Raw genomic sequence first — 20676 nt, forward strand, 5'->3', positions numbered from 1 at the left:
GATGTTTACACAATAGCACACAAGTTAAACATTACTTTAGATTTGTATTTGTGAGTCTAATGGTTCATTCCTATCATGGATATTTAACTGCATATGATTCTTATTATGCACATTGTTTACTGTAAGATCTATAAGGTGCGCACATAATATACTGTCGTTTATCACCAACTTATACATTTATTCATGTAATTTGTTGTCTGTATTTTATGGTCTGATCCTTTAAAACAAGATGCTAAATTGGTAAGTAAGCTGCAGAAGTTATCAATTGAAGACTGAAACATAGTTTGATAAACATAAATGTATTTATATTTTATTTATTTTAGAATGTACTACTGAAGACAACATGAAGATAAGAAAAATAATTGAAATTCTGAACTGGCACAGCTGGAAATAAAACTTACTTTGAATGCTTGGGGTTGATGTAGGATAGATACAAGTAAAAAAAATGGAAGTACAGCAGCTACAGGAAGTCATCTTTACAACAGCAGCTCCTAACAATAACCATGTTTCTTACAGGGTAAGTCTATATAAGGTGGACTATAGTTCCAATATTGTCGTTTGTATTTTTAGTTCGTTTTAATAGCTGTCTATATGCAAACTTTGTAGTACTCGAGAAATGTGTTCATAACCTGGCACGTTTGGAAAAATGGACATGGTAATTAGGGGATGTGGTCAAAAATGTAGCTGCGACACATGCGGCAGATCTTTTTGTCTCTCTTTCCATTTTTTCAAATGTTGTATGTAAATGTTACTTCAACATTGTCTCCTCACTGACCTAAATTAAAGGAGAAGGAAAGACTAAAACTAAGTTATCAGAAAGGTCTATATAAATACACCAGTAAACCCTCAAAGTAATGTTGCTCTGAGTCCTCTGTCAAAAGAAACTCAGCATTTCTTTCCTTCTATTGTGTACACATGGGCTTCTGTATCAGACTTCCTGTTTTCAGCATAAACCTCCAGGGCAGGGCTTGAGCATGCTCAGTTTGTTTCTCTCCCTCCTCCCCTCTATGCTGTAATTTGAGCCCAGACCTATGACTGAGCAGGGAAACTCAGGCAGGAAGTGATGTCACACCAAGTGAATATGGCAGCTGCAATCCTAAACAAAGAGAGTGTGTCTAGAGCCGTTTACTCAGGTATGGTAAAGCATTCCACAGAATAACTACTGTTATAGCTTGCACTGTTGTGGCTAATCTTTAAGGCTCAGACATGGTACAATCCCATTGTTTTCAATAGGTGAATGTAATGTCATGAATACATTTTATGATGTATGTGTCACAGAAGGGGACTCATTTGTGTATGTGGCCATTTGTGGACAACATTTGTGGTATATTTGTGGCAGTAATTAAACATTAATCAGAAAAGATGGAGGTGTTAGGGCCATGGCTGACGGGGAGATTTGTTGTCCACTATAAAAATGAAGTTTTGTGAGCAACAAATCTGAAAAGAAATAACCTCTTGCAGAATCCATCTCTGTCTCAGGGTAAAAAGTAATATGGAAGTACAGATGTGGTACATTTGTGGCAGTAACTAAACATTAATCAGATAAGACGGAGGGGTTCGGGCCATGGCTGATGGGGAGATTTGTTGTCCACAATTAAAATGAAGTTTTGTGAGCAACACATCTGAAAAAAATAACCTCTTGTAGAATCCATCTCTGTTTCAGGGTAAAAAAATAATATGGAATTATAGTTGCTGATTTAAACCAGAATGTGGGGTTGGGCAGGGTCTGACGTCACAAGAAAGTCAAAATAAATTGCTGTAGCTGATTTGCAACCATACACATGAATGTGAGCTGCAGCGCTCTGCTGTATACTGTGGGGAGTGTTTGTCCAATTACATCTGCTTCTGTCTGGAAAAACTGTGGCTTCACACAGACATTGACCTTCATTTTACAGTGTTAAAGACTGAAACAAGTAAGCATTCTGTAATATTATTCTGTATTAACTCCATGTGATCAGGAGTGATGTACAGGCCTTGTTTGATAATTCACTCTTTCTCCAAAAAATACAGACGCTTCCAGTCTCTCACCAAGTTAGAAGTACAGTAGGTCTCAGAAACTTGAGCCTTCATCATAGGGAAAGGAGAATCTTTATAAAGTCTTTATGAATGGCACCAACTGGATCAGCTCCAAGCATGGATATTTTCAAAGAAAAGAATTTGTTAAAGGGATACTGTCATGGGAAAACATGTTTTTTTCCAAAATGCATCAGTTAATAGTGCTGCTCCGGCAGAATTCTGCACTGAAATCCATTTTTCAAAAGAGCAAACAGATTTTTTTTTATATTTAATTTTGAAATCTGACATGGGGCTAGACATATTGTCAGTTTCCCAGCTGCCCCTATTCATGTGACTTGTGCTCTGATAAACTTCAGTCACTCTTTACTGCTGCACTGCAAGTTGGAGTGATGTCACCCCCCCAGCAGCCTAACAAAAGAACAATGGGAAGGTAACCAGATAGCAGCTCCCTAACACAAGATAACCGCTCCCTGGTAGATCTAAAAACAACACTCAATAATAAAAGCCAAGTCCCACTGAGACTGATTCAGTTACATTAAGTAGGAGAAATAACAGTCTGCCAGAAAGTAGTTCTATCCTAAAGTGCAGGCACAAGTCACATGATTGGGGCAGCTGGGAAACTGACAATATGTCTAGCCCCATGTCAGATTTCAAAACTGAATATAAAAAAATCTGTTTGCTCTTTTAAGAATTGGATTTCAGTGCAGAAGTCTGCTAGAGTAGCACTATTAACTGATGCGTTTTGAAAAAAACATGTTTTCCCATGACAGTATCCAAACTTAGTGGACTTGTGTGTTAAGTTCCCTACGTGGCACATAGAGTGCAAGGGAGTTTTTCTCATTTCCAGGTCCCTTGTGACTGCTGCTTCCATTTTGCTGATGTTATGCTGAGGCTACTTTGAGGACTGTAAAAAAAATATATATAAAACATGAACCAGTGTTGCTCGTAATTAACATGCTTACACAAATATATTCCAGGCCCTCAATATGGCTTGTAAAAAACAAACGTATTTATTTAAAAAAAAAAGTATCTGTGTAAGCCGCAATAGTTTCATGCTGTACCTCGCTGGCACCTTTATTCTGCAGATGTAATTTTCCCCTGTTGGCTAAACCAGATAAGGAAAGAACAACTGTGGAGGAAATCTAATATGTTTCATTATTTTGTTTCCAAATTTACGTGGCATTAGGCATGTCATTTGTGTTCTTTAATAAAAGGCCTTTTATTACGGTGGCATTGGGATAGATTGTTTGCCTTCCTTGTTTTTCCAGATAGTCAGGTTGGGGAGAAAAATGTTAGGATTTTTAACTTCCTATGTTTGATTGATCAACCCCATTAGTTTTGCTACTCAGGTGACTGACTAGCAAACTGGCCAGAGCCAAGTAGCTTTACAATTTATATAGCTACCCTTGGACTGTATGCTTTCTGCATTAACCAACATCCACCATAAAAGTATCTGGCCACTTTACATTCCGACTGCTGACTAGGATGGACAGCTACGAATTTAATTTATAATTTTAAAAAGGGCTCTTACATTATAATTCTCTCCCAAAAATAGCCAAAAGGTTCATTACACAGACACACCCAACTAAATTACTATTTTATGTCAGAAGAAAAACAAGAACGTCCGCTTTCTATTGAGCACTTGTTTCTAGGGCTAATATGTCCTTTAGGTGATGTGTCACTCCCGAGGCTGGGCCCAGAGGGATTTTGGCATGGTTTGCTTATTCATATGCACAATTTTTTCCATCTTCTTTTGATATAACATTTTTTTAAATTCAATAATTTGTGCTAAAAGTAAGCCTTTTTATGGTAATAATTGGATTTGGTAGTGAGATGTTGTTTAATTCTCAATTGGTATATATAATAAGCAAAAGCTTAAAGGCACAGTAACATCAAAAAAGTGTTTAAAGGGATACTGTCATGGGAAAAAAAAATTTTTCAAAATGAATCAGTTAATAGTGCTGCTCCAGCAGAATTCTGCACTGAAATCCATTTCTCAAAAGAGCAAACAGATTTTTTTATATTCAATTTTGAAATCTGACATGGGGCTAGACATTTTGTCAATTTCCCAGCTGCCCCATGTCATGTGACTTGTGCTCTGATAAACTTCAATCACTCCTTACTGCTGTACTGCAAGTTGGAGTGATATCACCCCCTCCCTTTTCCCCCCCAGCAGCCAAACAAAAGAACAATGGGAAGGTAACCAGATAACAGCTCCCTAACACAAGATAACAGCTGCCTGGTAGATCTAAGAACAACACTCAATCGTAAAAACCCATGTCCCACTGAGACTCCTTCAGTTACATTGAGAAGGAGAAACAGCAGCCTGCCAAAAAGCATTACTCTCCTGAAGTGCAGGCACAAGTCACATGACATGGGGCAGCTGGGAAATTGACAAAATGTCTAGCCCCGTGTCAGATTTCAAAATTGAATATAAAAAAATCTGTTTGCTCTTTTGAGAAATGGATTTCAGTGCAGAATTCTGCTGGAGCAGCACTATTAACTGATTCATTTTGAAAAAATTTTTTTTTCCCATGACAGTATCCCTTTAAGGGTCTGGCCACACAAGCAGATTCGGGAGATTAGTCGCCCGAGCGATTAAATCTCCTCTTCTTCGGGGCGACAATCTCCCCGAACTGCCATCCCCCTGCCCTCCGCCGGCTGAAATAAAAATCGTCTGGTGGAAGGCACACGCGGTGCTTCGTTTTCCGAAGTCGTCTGAAGTTGGTTCATGGGAAAACTTCGAGTGACTTCGGAAAACGAAGTGCTGCGTGTGCCTCCCCCCCAGGCGATATTCATTTTAGCCGGCGGAGGGTAGGGGGAAGGCAGTTTGGGGAGATTGACGCCCTGAAGAAGAGGAGATTTGTCGCTCCCCGAATCTGCTTGTGTGGACGAACCCTTAAAGTGATAAAATATAATGTACTATTGCCCTGCACTGGGAAAACTGCTGTGTTTGCTTCAGAGACACTACTATTGTTTATATAAACAGCAATGGGGGCAGCCATTCAAAGGAGAAAAGGCTCAGGTTACACAGCAGATAAGCTCTGTAGAACATAATGCTGTTCACTTTTTAACCTCTGCCATATAGCCTTTTTCAATTTCCGCCATTGCTAAACAGCAGCTTATTTATATGAACTATAGTAGTGTTTCTGAAGCAAACAGATCGGTTTTACCAGTACAGGGCAACAGTACATGATATTTTCATTACTTTAAAACACTTGAATTTTTTGCTGTTACTGTTCCTTTAAACAACTGTGCATTATCTGAAGAAACTATGATCATGTTTATTGTGACACACCAGTCTGGTTACATACCTTGCTTTTAAATGCACTGTATAGTCCTAAAAGATGAATACCATTACTGGAGCCAGTCATAAATTACCCATCCTAATAGTTACTGCGTCATTATGAGAAATGTAACTGACAGTTAAAATAATTTTACATAATGTCTGACAGACTGCCTTACAATTTGATCCTCCGTCTAGCAGGTGTTTCTCAGTGTGGCTTATAGGAATTGTCACAGCTTCTGGTGAACCATAGATATGAGGCCTTTACAAAACTAGCTCTTGGTAAGCAGATCAGTTTCAGGTTTAAAAAAAACAAAATCACATGTCTTATTAAAGGACCAGTAACCCAATAAAATGAAAATATTTTAAGATATTTTTTATTTTACTTACAGGCAGTAGACAAATAGATTGATAGCAACAGTCTTTAGTTCCGTAGTGTCAGGGAAAGCATGAAGAGTTGTCATGGAGGTCAGCTTTAGGAACGAAAAGATAAATGAACCCGAAGTATCTCTTATCTTGAAGTAAAGCAGCTGTGGGCCTGCCCGCCGTGTTGGGGATTTTATGCAGGCTGATGTCCGTGCGCATAGATAGGAGGGGAGCTGGAGCGCAGAAAATCATGATTTTTATGAAAAAGGTACAGAATTTTTAATGGAAGTATATTGACGATAGGTTTCTTTTTAGACAGTGGACCCCGTTAAAGGAATTAATTTTTAGACTTTACATCAGGATCTGTTGGTGTAAAAATAATACTGGGCACCTAGGCTGTGAACAAAAAATAATAAAATCAGCACGCAGGTCAGATAAAAGGGCAAACTAACTGAACATTTATGTCCCGTATGGTCCCCATAAAGTTACTGACTAGTGTAAAGTTGTATATTGGGCTAATAAGAAAGGCCATTTAGATACTTGTGTTTGATCGATTGGGTTCCATGAGGGGAATGTAAAGAAAATCGCAGGCGTGGTTTAATGGTGTTTTTACAAATTTTTAGCGCTGCTGGCAATGTAAAACCAAGCTGGCAAATATTACATTGCTCATTATCGCTAAGCAGAGGTTAGTGTTAACAAAAGCTCTGGAGTTTCATTAAATTTTTTGTTGCAAAAAACACTTGGCAATTTGTGAAATTTTATTACATGCACTGCACATGTTCGCAAAAGCTATTTGTTCGCAAATTTTGCGAGGAAGTTGATGAGGTTTCAAATTGGTCATAAAGGATGCAAACAATGAGAATCTTCGTTGCTAACATTCTCAAAGGTGTTTTTGTATGTACAGACATGACAGACTTACATGTATTGAGTTTTTTAATGCATATATGCAGGGCTGGAACTAGGTGAAGGCAGAAAAGTCACATGCTTAGGGTACAATGGTGGAGGGCCGCTGGGAACCCTCTCCCCTGCTTAACTGCTATGGTAAAACATTTTAAAAATGTAATTTATAAAGCTTATCATTCCGAGGTTTGTGATAATCATGCTGGCATTCATACATGCATGTCTTTACTGAAGCTCAATGCACCAACATGGTTCCTGTGCAAGCCCTAGGTGTGAAGAACCTGGGATGGCAGTGGATGTGATTTACTTAGACTTTGCTAAAGCATTTGATACAGTGTCACACAAAAGGTTACTGGTTAAATTAAGGAATGTTGGCCTGGAACATAGTATTTGTACCTGGATAGAGAACTGGCTAAAACAGGGGTAGGGAACCTGCGGCTCTAGAGCCGCATGCGGCTCTTCATCCTGCTTGCTGCGGCTCGGTCTTGAGGCTTTGACCGGCAAGACTGAGCCACAGCAAGATGATTCATCATGGTCCTTACCGCGGTCACACACTCAAGACAAGAGAGAGACGATAAGAATGGAGCTTCAGAAACAGATGTCACATTAAACAGATGAGAACACTAGCATTTAATAGGGCTATTCAGTGTTTAATTTATTTCAAAGTAGCCCTGCATATACACAATACACTTCTGTTTGTTGTATTCTGTTGTTGTAACAGTTAAAATTAAAAAAAAGGTTAAAGTTTATAAGCTGTGTTATGTTTTGCGGCTCCAGACTATTTTTCTTTAGTGGGAGCGGGGCAAAATGGCTCTTTTGATAGTAAAGGTTGCTGACCCCTGGGCTAAAAGATAGACTACAAAGAGTGGTGGTAAATGGAACATTTTCTAATTGGACCAGTGTTGTTAGTGGAGTACCGCAGGGCTCTGTACTAGGTCCCTTGCTTTTCAACTTGTTTATTAATGACCTGGAGGTGGGCATTGAAAGTACTGTTTCTATTTTTGCAGATGATACTAAATTGTGCAGAACTATAGGTTCCATGCAGGATGCTGCCACTTTGCAGAGTGATTTGTCTAAACTGGAAAACTGGGCAGCAAACTGGAAAATGAGGTTCAATGTTGATAAACGCAAGGTTATGCACTTTGGCAAAAATAATATAAATGCAAGTTTTACACTAAATGGCAGTATGTGGGGAGTTTCCTTAACCCTTTAAGTGCCAGCAGAATTTCACATTTTGGTTACGCGAAATGCCAGCCGTTTTTGAAACATTTTGTGCTCTCTCACTTTAGGGGCATTTTCTGAGGGGAAACCTATAGTTTACCTAGGAAAACTATACATTGTTTTTTTCGGTAGAAACTGAGCTTTCTAAATCTGCCGGAGTTTTCATGTATTTCCACCTGTGCAAAAAAATTTATAGTGCTAAATACCAAAAAAAAATGAAAAATTACCATTTTTCATCGTATATCAATTTATACCAGAAAAATATTTCATTTTAGGGATGAAAATCCAACTGATTTGGAAAGCCTTATGTCTCTCGAACGTGCCAATACCAGATATGTATAGTTTTAGGGAGATTTAGGATTTCTGTACAGCAAAAACTCCCGGCAGTATATTACCGAATTTTGAAAGCACTAAGGCAGAAAACGGCATGCTTTAGATTCCAAGGCAAAAAATCCTGAAACCGTAGGTTTACCCCAGAAAACCATACATTTTTGAAAAGTACACATTCTGCCGATTACAAAATGGGTAACTATGTCTCTCTACTCCCAACTACCAAACATAAAAGCTTGTCTGAAAATAGCGGTTTTTCAAAAAAAAAATTCAAAATTCTGAAAAATCATTTCAAAGGTTTTATTTTGCTGCTCCACATATCCCAAACTATATTAGGTACCAAGAAAAAGCACCTGAAATATGATTGCCAGGGGTCCACTGAACAGTTTGATACCCATTATGCATAGGTTTACCAAAGTATCTGGCATTTAGAGACACCAATATGAAGTTAGCACATCCAAATTGATCAGGACTTTACTTCAGCTACTGAGAAATCAACACATTGACTGCATTTTTTGTGGGGTAAAAACACAGAAATATATGTTTACCCCCCAAACCCATATATTTTTGGAAAGTACACATTCTACTGAATCTAAAATGGGTACCCATGCCTTTCTGCTCCAAACTACTGAGTCGCAAGGCTTTCCCAAAATTGTCGGTTTTGGTGAAATATCTGAAAATTGCCTCAAACCTTCAACTTCCCAGCACCATATCGCCCATGTATCATTACGTACTAAGAAAAAGCACCCTAAATATGATTGCCAGGGTTCCTCTGAACATTTTGGTGGTCATTGTTCATAAGTTTACCAAAGTATCTGGCATTTAGAGGCCCCAAAATGAAGTTAGCGCATACAAACAGTCCCGTGGGTAACTTCAGCTAATGAAAGATCAACACATTGACTGCATTTTTGTGGGGTAAAAACACAGAAATATATGTTTACCCCCCAAAACCCATATATTTTTGGAAAGTACACATTCTACCGAATCTAAAATGGGTACCCATGCCTTTCTGCTCCAAACTACTGAGTCGCAAGGCTTTCCCAAAATTGTCGGTTTTGGTGAAATATCTGAAAATTGCCTCAAAGCTTCAACTTCCCAGCACCATATCACCCATGTATCGTTACGCACCAAGAAAAAGCACCCTAAATATGATTGCCAGGGTTCCTCCAAACAATTTGGTGGCCATTGTTCATAGGTTTACCAAAGTATCTGGCATTTAGAGGCCTCAAAATGAAGTTAGCGCATACAAATAGTCCTGTGGGTAACTTCATCTAATGAAAAATCAACACATTGACTGCATTTTTGTGGGGTAAAAACACAGAAATATATGTTTACCCCCCAAACCCATATATTTTTGGAAAGTACACATTCTACTGAATCTAAAATGGGTACCCATGCCTTTCTGCTCCAAACTACTGAGTCGCAAGGCTTTCCCAAAGTTGTCGGTTTTGGTGAAATATCTGAAAATTGCCTCAAAGCTTCAACTTCCCAGCACCATATCACCCATGTGTCATTACGTACTAAGAAAAAGCACCCTAAATATGATTGCCAGGGTTCCTCTGAACATTTTGATGGCCATTGTTCATAAGTTTACCAAAGTATCTGGCATTTAGAGGCCCCAAAATGAAGTTAGCGCATACAAACAGTCCCGTGGGTAACTTCATCTAATGAAAAATCAACACATTGACTGCATTTTTGTGGGGTAAAAACACAGAAATATATGTTTACCCCCCAAACCCATATATTTTTGGAAAGTACACATTCTACTGAATCTAAAATGGGTACCCATGCCTTTCTGCTCCAAACTACTGAGTCGCAAGGCTTTCCCAAAGTTGTCGGTTTTGGTGAAATATCTGAAAATTGCCTCAAAGCTTCAACTTCCCAGCACCATATCACCCATGTGTCATTACGTACTAAGAAAAAGCACCCTAAATATGATTGCCAGGGTTCCTCTGAACATTTTGGTGGCCATTGTTCATAAGTTTACCAAAGTATCTGGCATTTAGAGGCCCCAAAATGAAGTTAGCGCATACAAACAGTCCCGTGGGTAACTTCAGCTAATGAAAAATCAACACATTGACTGCATTTTTGTGGGGTAAAAACACAGAAATATATGTTTACCCCCCAAACCCATACATTTTTGGAAAGTACACATTCTACAGAATCTAAAATGGGTACCCATGCCTTTCTGCTCCAAACTACTGAGTCGCAAGGCTTTCCCACATTTGTCGGTTTTGGTGAAATATCTGAAAATTGCCTCAAAGCTTCAACTTCTCAGCACCATATCACCCATGTATCGTTATGCACCAAGAAAAAGCACCCTAAATATGATTGCCAGGGTTCCTCCGAACAGTTTGGTGGCCATTGTTCATAGGTTTACCAAAGTATCTGGCATTTAGAGGCCCCAAAATGAAGTTAGCGCATACAAATAGTCCTGTGGGTAACTTCAACTAATGAAAGATCAACACATTGACTGCATTTTTGTGGGGTAAAAACACAGAAATATATGTTTACCCCCCAAACCCATACATTTTTGGAAAGTACACATTCTACAGAATCTAAAATGGGTACCCATGCCTTATTGCTCCAAACTACCGAGTCGCAAGGCTTTCCCAAAGTTGCCGGTTTTGGTGAAATATCTGAAAATTGCCTCAAAGCTTCAACTTCCCAGCACCATATCACCCATGTGTCATTACGTACTAAGAAAAAGCACCCTAAATATGATTGCCAGGGTTCCTCTGAACATTTTGGTGGCCATTGTTCATAAGTTTACCAAAGTATCTGGCATTTAGAGGCCCCAAAATGAAGTTAGCGCATACAAACAGTCCCGTGGGTAACTTCAGCTAATGAAAAATCAACACATTGACTGCATTTTTGCGGGGTAAAAACACAGAAATATATGTTTACCCCCCAAACCCATATATTTTTGGAAAGTACACATTCTACGGAATCTAAAATGGGTACCCATGCCTTTCTGCTCCAAACTACTGAGTCGCAAGGCTTTGCCAAATTTGGCGATTTTGGTGAAATATCTGGAAATTGCCTCAAAGCTTCAACTTTCCAGCATCGTATTGTCCATGTATCATTACCAGCATAAAGCATCCTAAATATAAACATAGGGGTCTACTAAACAGTTTGATGCCCAATATGCATAGATATACCAAACTATGTGGCGCACAGAGACCCCCAAATGACAATATGTATAGACATTTTCACGGCTGACGCGCTGGCTGCTGCAATATAACCACTCGGTGTGTGTATTATGCGACATTAGACCACCTAACAGTACAGAGACCCCAGAAAACCATATATTTTCAGAAAGTACACATTCTGACGAATCCAATATGGGTAAATATGTGTTCCTACTTCAAACTGACAAACTGCAAAGCAATGCTGAACGTAACGGTTTTTATCAAATTTCTGAAAATCGTCACAAAGCTTGAATTTTACCCCATTATATGCCCCACATTTCGTAACTTATCAGCATAAAACATCCCAAATATGAACGCCAGGGGTCTACTGAACACTTTGATGCCCAGTATGCATAGATATACCAAACTATGTGGCGCACAGAGACCCCCAAATGACAATAGTGTATATACATTTTCACGGCTGACGCACTGGCAGCTGCAATATAAGCACCTGGTGTGTGTATTATGCGACATTAGACCCCCCTAACAGTACAGAGACCCCAGAAAACCATATATTTTCAGAAAGTACACATTCTGACGAATCCAATATGGGTAAATAAGTGTTTCTACTGCAAACTGCCAAACTGCAAAGCAATGCTGAACATAACGGTTTTTATCAAATTTCTGAAAATTGTCAGAAAGCTTGAATTTTACCCCATTATATGCCACACATTTCGTAACGTATCAGCATAAAACATCCTAAATATGAACGCCAGGGGTCTACTGAACACTTTGATGCCCAATTTGCATAGATATACTAAACTATGTGGCGCACAGAGACCCCCAAATGACAATAGTGTATATACATTTTCACGGCTGACGCGCTGGCTGCTGCAATATGAGCACCTGGTGTGTGTATTATGCGACATTAGACCCCCCTAAAAGTACAGAGACCCCAGAAAACCATATATTTTCAGAAAGTACACATTCTGACGAATCCAATATGGGTAAATAAGTGTTTTTACTGCAAACTGCCAGACTGCAAATCAATGCTGAACGTAACCGTTTTTATCAAATTTCTGAAAATCGTCACAAAGCTTGAATTTTACCCCATTATATGCCCCACATTTCGTAACTTATCAGCATAAAACATCCTAAATATGAACGCCAGGGGTCTACTGAACACTTTGATGCCCAATATGCATAGATATACCAAACTATGTGGCGCACAGAGACCCCCAAATGACAATAGTGTATATACATTTTCACGGCTGACGCGCTGGCTGCTGCAATATAAGCACCTGGTGTGTGTATTATGCGACATTAGACCCCCCTAACAGTACAGAGACCCCAGAAAACCATATATTTTCAGAAAGTACACATTCTGACGAATCCAATATGGGTAAATGTGTGTTTCTACTGCAAACTGCCAAACTGCAAAGCAATGCTGAACATAACGGTTTTTATCAAATTTTTGAAAATCGTCAGAAAGATTGAATTTTACCCCATTATATGCCCCACATTTCGTAACGTTTCAGCATAAAACATCCTAAATATGAACGCCAGAGGTCTACTGAACACTTTGATGCCCAATATGCATAGATATACCAAACTATGCGGCGCACAGAGACCACCAAATGACAATAGTGTATATACATTTTCACGGCTGACGCGCTGGCTGCTGCAATATAAGCACCTGGTGTGTGTAATATGCGACATTAGACCACCTAACAGTACAGAGACCCCAGAAAACCATATATTTTCAGAAAGTACACATTCTGACGAATCCAATATGGGTAAATATGTGTTTCTACTGCAAACTGCCAAACTGCAAAGCAATGCTGAACATAACGGTTTTTATCAAATTTCTGAAAATTGTCAGAAAGATTGAATTTTACCCCATTATATGCCCCACATTTCGTAACGTATCAGCATAAAACATCCTAAATATGAACGCCAGAGGTCTACTGAACACTTTGATGCCCAATATGCATAGATATACCAAACTATGTGGCGCACAGAGACCCCCAAATGACAATAGTGTATATACATTTTCACAGCTGACGCGCTGGCTGCTGCAATATAAGCACCTGGTGTGTGTATTATGCGACATTAGACCCCCCTAACAGTACAGAGACCCCAGAAAACCATATATTTTCAGAAAGTACACATTCTGACGAATCCAATATGGGTAAATAAGTGTTTCTACTGCAAACTGCCAAACTGTAAAGCAATGCTGAACATAACGGTTTTTATCAAATTTCTGAAAATTGTCAGAAAGCTTGAATTTTACCCCATTATATGCCCCACATTTCGTAACGTATCAGCATAAAACATCCTAAATATGAACGCCAGAGGTCTACTGAACACTTTGATGCCCAAAATGCATAGATATACCAAACTATGTGGCGCACAGAGACCCCCAAATGGATATATAGTAGATAAAATTTACAAGGCAAAACAAAATAAGGCAGTAAAGGGTGAAATGCAAAAAAATCCAATAAAACCACAAAAATCAATGTTTTTTTTCCAGACTAGTGTTATCAGCTGTCAGAATCACAGTTTGAATATTTTAGATGGGCCAAACAGGTTATACGGCTAGAAAAAAGTGAACACAATATATGCAGAGCTGAAAATGCAATAAAATGGCTAAAAATTCAATAAAATGGCTAAAAATGCACCAAAATACCCAAAATTGCAATATAATCACCGAAATAACATACAAAAGGTATTGCACAGTACGGTTAGCGAATACGCTATGCGTAATGGCAATAAAACATTTTTTTCAGCCAAAAAAAGAAACGATGCGATAAGAAAAAAAAAAAAAGGCCACAATGCCATGTATGTGCGTGTGCGTGTGTACAAATGGTAAATTACATGTTATGTGCGCGTGTGTGCGTGTGCACATGTGTGTAAGTGCAGTGAGTGTAAGTGACCCCCCCAATCCCCAAAAATGTATGTGTAAGTGTGTGTAAGTGTGAATCTAAGTGTGTATTACTGTAATAAGTGTGTGTTGGTGTGTTTGTGTGTGTAATTGTTGCACTAACCTGAAAAAATCGCTGGAGACTGTTGCAGGCGATCAGGAAGAGCCCCTGGAAGACATCTGCCTCGTGGTTCCTGTCTGTGTGCTGTGGGGGCGGAGATCGACGATCCGGTGCAGGCTGCAGCAGCAGGACACGTAAGTAACACGTGCCTGCTGCTGTTTTTGGGCCCCTGGGCGATCGCGCCCCAGGGGCCACTCGATCCCCTGCTCTGCTCGTTGCCTAGGGGCAGGGGATCGAGCAGGAACGGAGCGAGCGGCTCTAACAGCCGCTCCTCCGCTCCTGAAACAGGAAATGCTGCAGAATGTAGAATCTACGTTCTGTGGCATTTCAAGTACCTTTGCCACAGAACGTAGATTCTACGATCTGTGGCATTTAAAAGGTTAAATGAGAAGGATCTAGGGGTCTTTGTAGATAACACGTTGTCTAATTCTGGGCAGTTTCATTCTGTGGCTACTAAACAAATAAAGTTCTGTCTTGCATAAAAAAGGGCATTAACTCAAGGGATGAAAACATAATTATGCCTCTTTATAGGTCCCTGGTAACTCCAGTCCTTAAGAGGGAAATAAATGAGCTGGAGAGAGTGCAGAGAAGTGCAACTAAACTGGTTAGAGGGATGGAAGACTTAAATTATGAGGGGAGACTGTCAAGGTTGGGGTTGTTTTCTCTGGAAAAAAGGTGCTTGAGAGGGGACATGATTACACTTTACAAGTACATTAGAGGACATTATAGACAAATAGCAGGGGACCTTTTTACCCATAAAGTGGATCACCGTACCAGAGGCCACCCCTTTAGACTAGAAGAAAAGAACTTTCATTTGAAGCAACGTAGGGGGTTCTTCACAGTCAGGACAGTGAGGTTGTGGAATGCACTGCTGGGTGATGTTGTGATGGCTGATTCAGTTAATGCTTTTAAGAATGGCTTGGATGATTTCTTGGACAGACATAATATCAAAGGCTATTGTGATAATAAACTCTATAGTTAGTATAGGTATGTGTATATAGAATTTAATTAAAAGTAGGGAGGGGTGTGTGTATGGATGCTGGGTTTTCATTTGGAGGGGTTCAACTTGATGGACTTTGTCTTTTTTCAACCCAATTTAACTATGTAACTATGTAAATGCTGACCTCAGCACCTGCTACATCTATAGAAAGCATTTAGTACAAAAGTATTGGGGGGGCAATATCCAACACTTGAAGTTTAGGTGTTTTGATTTCTTTTAAAGATATAAATGTGTTTCCTTAACCTACACTAATTCATTTTGGCATTCATGGGGCCACTTATTTATTTATTTATTTATTTATTTATTTATTTTACAGGAAAACCTCATTGGAACGCTGCTTGCCATATTTGGACATTTTGTTATCAGTATTGCACTCAACTTACAGGTAAGAAAAAGTTAACTGCAAACTTACTCTAAAAACACAAAAAACAAAAAAAGAAAAAAGTTTATTTAGTAGTCACAATTATGTTACAGATGTGAGACAGGCCTTTTTCCTTTCACAGCAGGTGCTTGGGTGGACATATTGAAGCAACATATAAAATATCCTAAAGTTTAGGAGAGAGTATTCAAGAGCAATAATGCCTTGGTTTTCAGCAATGCTTAACACTTGACACTTGCTTGACACTGAGAAGACCTACACATGTTTTCCAGTACAGTTCTTATAAATTACAGCCTTGTGTTGCAAAAAGTTTTGGTTTTTTTTGGTGCTACTAACTGTTGTTATTGCAATGTAGAAATATAGCCATGTTCGACTGGCTGGTTTGAAAGATCTTCGTTCCTACTTCAAGACAAAGACGTGGTGGTTTGGTCTATTTTTGATGATACTTGGAGAGATTATGGTGTTTTCGTCCTATGCCTTTGCACCTCTCTCTCTTATTGTGCCACTTAGCGCAGTCTCTCTCATAGGTGAGTTTTATTATGTGTGTTGTTGGTTTTCTTTTACACTTTTCAAGGTTTAAGCCTTGTCATCAGCAAAAGTTCCGTTATCCAGAAAGGGAATTCTGGAAATATAGTCTAGCCCAGTGATCCCCAACCAGTACCTTGTGAGCAACATGTTGCTCTCCAAACCCTTGGATGTTGCTACCAGTGGCCTCAAAGCAGCTGCTTATTTTTCAATTCCAGGCTTGGAGGCAAGTTTTGGTTGTATAACCAAAACTTGCCTGCATAATGTAAGCATGCATAATGTAGGGTTGTCAGAGCTATTTAAATGTAAGCATGCAATGTAAGCATGCATAATGTAGGGTTGTCAGAGCTATTTAAACTCAGATTCATATAAAGTGGATAAGCTGCATGCAAATCATATAGATGTGTGCTGAAGACGCCAATTGATTATTATATTATATAAAATAAAGCAAACATGAATATTGTTACTTAGAGCAATGTTTTGGTAGTCCTCTTTAACTCATATTCCTGGTGTACTGTGCTCATTTAAAGGAACAACAACATCTAAAAATGAGTGTTTTAAAGGAATGACATATAATCTACTGTTGTCCTGCTCTATTAAACTGGAGTGTTTGCTTCAGAAACACTGATAGTGTTTTATAGTTGATATAGACAAGATGTGTACCTGTGGGGCAGCCATTTATGCACAGGATACACTGTAGATAACTGATCAGCACTGTAGTAGACTTTATAAAGCAACCACACCAGTTTTACCTGTCAGGGCAACAGTACATTATATTTCCATTCCATTAAAACACTAGTTTTTTTGGTGTTACTGTTCCTTTAAATTTCATTAGTCAGGTGGTGTTGGGGTTATCTATTTTGTTGCATGATTATTATTGCGGGAATGGATGCATCTTATTCACCTATCTTCTGAATGAAGTGTTGCCTACCCCTGCACCTCAACAACATATACTTTGTGAGAAATATCTCTTGTCTGTATCAAAAATGCTATTCTCCCTCAGATTGACTTTTGATATTTGGAGGATTGCCACTGGAAGACATTGGTGCACACAGTTTATTGTTAAAAGCATTTGTAAAAATTTAGAAATGTTTTAAAAGGAGATTAATCTTCCTTATTTTCCTCTACAGCCAGCTCACTCATAGGTATTATATTTATTAAGGAGAAATGGAAACCAAAGGAATTCTTTAGTGAGTATTTCATGCATGCTGTGTCATTTTTGTTACGCTTTATGTTCCTTTTACGTGATTTATCAGCGACTAAGGGTAGAACTAAAGGGGAGATTTTTGTGGGTCAGGCTTTATCTGATCCATAGAACCTTGTCATGCAGCACTTTAGATATGCGCAACTGCATCCATCTTGTACAATGCAATCAATCCGGACACAGCCAGCAAGATCTCCCGTGTAGTTCTACCCTAAGGAAAAGGGAGGTTTCAAGTAGTTGTCCAGTGACATGGCTATTCCATGCATCACTTAGTGACCAAGTTAAATAAGAATAAACACAGTTTAAATAAGAATTAAAGGAAAAAGCAGAGGTAGGATAATCTGTGTCTGGCAAATCTTTGGAATCTAGCATTGCCATTGTTTAGGCACTTATTCAACATCATTTAAAATGAATTAACTGCTAAATTTGTCACACAGTAATATAATATACAATAATATAATGGAAAGGGAATTGAGACTGTGTCTTCAAAAACCTTTTAATTGATTTTCTTAGATGTAGTTGTGGTTTTTAGTGGCAGTTTCAGCTATTTTAAATCTATAAAAAATGATTGTGAAGAATATAATGATAACTTTATTTATATAGCAGCAATAAGTTATGCAGCACTTTATAATACTATTATAACTTCTGGAAATATGGATTAAAACCAAGGTCATAGGTGATGAGCACAGTTTTTTTTACATTATGTATAATAAACAAATGCATTTCTATACATATGGGCAGACATTTTAAATACTTCTGCATAAAAAAGTAGTCTAGAGCTGCAGAAAAAATGAATTTGAACTCATGCTATGGCTAAATAAACACACACTAAACAAAACGGTAGCTAATGTTGGATAACTCTGCTTGTACCTGAACAATGTCAAAATCATTGTCTGAGGCACAAATACAATTTCTCTGCATGGGTTTACTGATTACAATCAAGCATGAATTATTAAGGAAAACATTTAACAGTAACATAAATAAAAAAAATTTAAAAAAAAAAGTTAATTCTGACAAAATATATAGAGAACCACAGTGGGCGACCAGCTGAAAAACATCATCCAAATAAAATTCTGGCAAAACTGATTTATGCGTTTGGTATGTTACTGTTAACTGACATCTAGAATATGCTAATTCAATGTACCATTGTTTTGTAAAACATTTCACATACTAACAAAATGAAGTCCGATCTGTTTCAAATCAAAATCTCACCTTCCACAGGGTTAATAATCATGTTACATAACACTACTTCAGCTGCATGTAACTAACATATCTCTTCTGATGCAAATGTATGTATCTTTTTTTTCTGTCCTCCCAAAGGACGTTATATTTTGTCCTTTGTAGGTTGTGGTTTAACTATCATCGGTATCTACTTGTTGGTCACATTTGGGCCAAACAGTCATGAGAGGATGACCGGAGACGTTATCGTCAAGCATTTAGTTAGCTGGCCTTTTTTGGTCTACACGGTAAGTGTCATCTTTCTTAATTCTTCCCAAAAGCAGAACAGAATTATCAGATGTTAAAAACACAGTGATTCGATCATAATTAAATATTTTCCAATATTGTTTTTCATGTAGATGGATAGTTTCTGAGAAGTATCAGTGTGCTATAATTGTTTCCTGTAACTGGGTAATTGCATTCACTTGCATGTTATGCGATCTTAATCCACATCACAGGTGTTAATCACATGTTCTGCATGGATATAATCATATCCCAGGTCTTCTAAGTGCCCCTTGGGGCTGAGACAAGTCAAACAAAGTCATATTGTATTTTGTACTAGGTCCATAGGAAATGTGTTGTGGAGCAGGCACAATACAGTATACATACAGGGACAAAATATAAGCACTAAACAGGGTTCTAGAAACATGCTATAACACAGAACAGTAATATAGGGAGGTAAGAAGCAGATAACAGCACTAAAAGTAATCAATATAGTTTAGAATTTGCAGTAATTTATACTGGATTACTATTAAAGTAAATAGTAAATAGTTCTGGTACAAAACATAGTTTTACTTCCGTCATACAGATAATTTATGTGCTTGTTGGGATTGATAGCATACTGTTTGTATTTTTACACATGACAGCCAATCAGATATTTGTTTGTATTATTCTTCATTTAAAAAAAAATGAATTGGTTGCTGTGGGTAACCACCCAGGGGCAAATTGGTGTGTATGAGGTCCTTTTAATCAATATTATGTATAATTATAATTTCTGTCTTTCCAGCTGGTGGAGATTTTAGCTTTCTGTAGCTTATTATACTTCTACAAACAGAAGAATGCCAATTACATGATTGTTATCTTGCTACTTGTAGCAATCTTAGGTGGGTACAATGTTCTTTGCTTTACATTCATATAGTTTCCAAAAATATTTCTGTCATTATAACATTGATTTAAATGATTTAAATACAGTGAAACCTCAATTTTACATCTCCTGATTTTAAGTTTCCCCTCGCTTTACATTTATTGTTGTGGCAGTTTCAAACAAAACTGGCAAAAAGAACACTATGCATGACAGAAGTGATAAACCATAACTATTATATAAGATGTACTGGTGCACTTTTAGCAAAGCAAGTCATACAGTGTTCCAAGACTACACACTTCTAGAGTTTATTAAGTAGAGCTGGGACTATATTAAAAGTCAATTTATAAACTTCCCAGTGGTGCTGTTCTGTAGCTGTTTTCCATCCATTTAAACATGTCAGGGTCATCTAAGTGTCAGAGACTAGATTATATTCTTGTCCCACCTTTCTGTGCCAAAATATGCAAGTAATTAAGACTGCATCTATTTATTTTGTTTGGGTAGTATTCTTCCTTCATTCAAAGTTCTTAAAGTACATCCAAAATGCTGTGTCCAAAAACAATTGTATTTTATCCTTCACTGGCACAGAATCTTGGTCAACTTTATTTTTTTCTTAAAGGCAAACGTGAAAGCTGTGGGTTCTCTACCTATCACTAGGGATGTAGCGAACTGTTCGCCGGCGAACTTGTTCGCGCGAACTTCGACCGTTCGCGTCCGCCGAATGTTCGCGAACGTCGCGCGTCGTTCGCATTTTGAGTTCGCGTTCGATTCGAATACAAATCGTTCGACCATTCGACCATTCGAATTCCTTTATTTTTTTCTTAAAGGCAAACGTGAAAGCTGTGGGTTCTCTACCTATCACTAGGGATGTAGCGAACTGTTCGCGCGAACTTCGACCGTTCGCGTCCGCCGAATGTTCGCGAACGTCGCGCGTCGTTCGCATTTTGAGTTCGCGTTCGATTCGAATACAAATCG

General features: G+C 38.4%; 1 protein-coding gene across 1 annotated transcript in view; it reads left to right on the top strand.

The window, feature by feature from the left end:
• Positions 1–323: 323 nt before the first annotated feature.
• nipal3.S (NIPA-like domain containing 3 S homeolog) overlaps positions 324–20676 on the top strand; it is a gene marked incomplete at its 5' end in the record, with an annotated part of 29647 nt that continues 9294 nt past the window's right edge. Inside the window, 6 exon segments of the mRNA NM_001086912.1 lie at positions 324–517; positions 15611–15679; positions 16029–16200; positions 17329–17388; positions 18747–18868; positions 19627–19723. Of these exon segments, the coding sequence (NP_001080381.1) occupies positions 447–517; positions 15611–15679; positions 16029–16200; positions 17329–17388; positions 18747–18868; positions 19627–19723 (591 nt within the window).

The sequence above is a fragment of the Xenopus laevis genome, chromosome 2S, assembly GCF_017654675.1.
Source record: "Xenopus laevis strain J_2021 chromosome 2S, Xenopus_laevis_v10.1, whole genome shotgun sequence".
Taxonomy (NCBI): domain Eukaryota; kingdom Metazoa; phylum Chordata; class Amphibia; order Anura; family Pipidae; genus Xenopus; species Xenopus laevis.